A 2,173-nucleotide genomic window follows, 5' to 3' on the forward strand; every position below is an offset into this window, starting at 1 on the left:
GGACACCTTGCATGTTTAGGGGGTGGGGTACTTTTATCAGGTGGCCGTGTTCAAGACTGATACTGGAGCTTGAGCAGCCTACTATCGTTTAATAAAAAATGGTCGCGAAAATGACGCAACCGACCGGCGAACCACGGGCGAACTGCGTGTGTATCGTCCCGTTCTGCACAGCCTACAACTATTTTTCACTGTTATTTGGTCTCGCGTCGCGGTGATTTACCGTTGCTTATTTGGAAATGCGGCCTTCAGTCCCGGCCGGCACCCTTTCGGGGGCATCTGTGTCGTCTCCCGTACCGTCTCTGTTAACAATTGAACTAGTCCCACCCAGGAAAGCATGTTCTCGACCCCTGATTTCTCAAAAACATTTGCATCAGGGCAGTGCAATTTTCATTTGCACCAACGCAATTTTCATTGGGACACGACAATGTTAACGGTTCAGCCGCGCACATTTACTTCACTCAAGAACACGCTTTTTTGGGTGCCACACGTCATATGTACTCCCGCACGACGCATAACGCCCACCCAGCCGCTGTGAAAAATATCGTCGTAAATTTACAAAAATTTTGTAAACTCGAATTAATTCAAGTTGTAAATTTACGACAGCACATTTTTTACTCGCCAAGGGATTTGAAGTCGATACATACTGCATGTATTTTTACGATTACAAATTGTAATTTTACAACCTGCGTCAAGGAAAATTTTCCTGTAAACCTGCCTCCTTTTTTCACAGTGGCCCAACCACGGGCCGTATCGTAAAACGGCGCCTGCTCCTGCTGGCTGCTTTTGGTGCATCCGACGGAAAATCGAGTGTGTCTAAGAATGCCCGCCCTTTGACAGTCTCATCACGCCTTGCCTCCTTTTTCCCGTGTAGAGTGGGATAGGTGAATCGGTCGTACTCGTGTAAAAAAAGGAAAATTTTATTTCGACGTTTTGCTGCCAAATAAAGAATCCAAACTGGATTCTGTTGAATTAGCCGTCGCTTTTGTTGGCAAATCTTCGTCGGACATCCGAAGCTGGAAGAGAACTATCAGGTATGTGGCAATGGCTGCCATGATCTAAAAAACAAAAACAAAAAAGAAGCCATAGAATATTATCTGAATACACCTTATTGTAAAAAATCGTATGTATGACGGGCATTCCCCGGGCCAGTACATACGCTTAGATATGTTGGACGTTTGACGCTGATCATGCCCATAAAAGTCACCTCGGCCGGGTTAGTCGATATCGTGTGTAAAAACTGCTGGTGCTGAAAAATTTGAGAAATGAAACAGTTAAAAATCCAGCCTTATTCATGTCTGAATAACTTTCGCTTACCTCAGTGAGCAGGTCGGCCGGCAGTCCCCTCCAGCTTTTCGACGCTAGAGGTTCGTAGAAACCATCCGACATCTGGAAGTAAAACAGGGTAACATTACGTGGCTGTCGCGCCGGGGCCGTTGATGGACTTCAGGTGGTACTCGCCACGTCTTTCAGCCGGTGCGCCGTGTCGCAGATGTGGATGAGCGCGAACTGGGACAGGATTAGGACGCCGGTGCTGCCGAAGCACAGGAGGATGTAGTTGTTGTAGTAGGACACGGCGGACTGGTAGCTGGTCAGCGTCAACATGACGAGGAGGTAGAACACCATCGACAAGCCCGTGAGAGGCATGCTGCCTAGGTCAAGCGTCAGCTGGCGCAGGTTGAGCCACGCGAGGCGAAACTCCTCGAGGCGGGAAGCGGTCATTCGGTCGGAGTCCAATTCCTGGAGGTCAAGATCAAGCAGCAAGCCCCCCAAGGCTAAATACAAGTTCCGGGGTGAAGGCTAGCGGGATGGGGGCCCACCTCCTTGAGCTTGGCGGCGACTTTGGACGCCAGGTCGCGGACTATCATGCAGGCAAGGGCGAACACCACCAGGCAAGAGAACACGTTGACGATCTGGAGGAGGTGGGCGGGCCCGTGCGTGAGGAACGGTTTCCTCAGGATGTAGTGACACCAGATGACCACCGTGATGGGCGCGACGACGAAGCAGAAGGCAAGCGCGTACCACCGCATGAAGCACGTCCCCTTGCTGTAGGGATGCTCGCCCACCATTTGGAAATAGTTTTTCTAGACGAAGCAGAATAATGACGGTTAGCGTTAGGTATGCCTACGACAGTTAACGTTCGCCGAGGTGACGTCAGAGAGCTTTGGATACTGTC

The 2,173-nt window shown here is 50.1% G+C and overlaps 1 protein-coding gene across 1 annotated transcript; it reads right to left on the reverse strand.

The window, feature by feature from the left end:
* Positions 1-901: 901 nt before the first annotated feature.
* LOC113208602 (uncharacterized) lies at positions 902-2,151 on the reverse strand. Its single transcript, XM_052265626.1, has 5 exons — positions 1,818-2,151; positions 1,459-1,737; positions 1,315-1,386; positions 1,157-1,246; positions 902-1,055 (listed from the first exon to the last, which is right to left on the reverse strand). Exons 1-5 carry the CDS (start codon positions 2,064-2,066, stop codon positions 918-920), a joined length of 828 nt encoding a protein of 275 aa, XP_052121586.1. The 5' UTR covers positions 2,067-2,151; the 3' UTR covers positions 902-917.
* Between the last annotated feature and the right edge of the window lie 22 nt (positions 2,152-2,173).

This window comes from Frankliniella occidentalis, unplaced genomic scaffold (genome assembly GCF_000697945.3).
Source record: "Frankliniella occidentalis isolate FOCC.00 unplaced genomic scaffold, Focc_3.1 Scaffold28, whole genome shotgun sequence".
NCBI classification, from domain to species: Eukaryota; Metazoa; Arthropoda; class Insecta; order Thysanoptera; family Thripidae; genus Frankliniella; species Frankliniella occidentalis.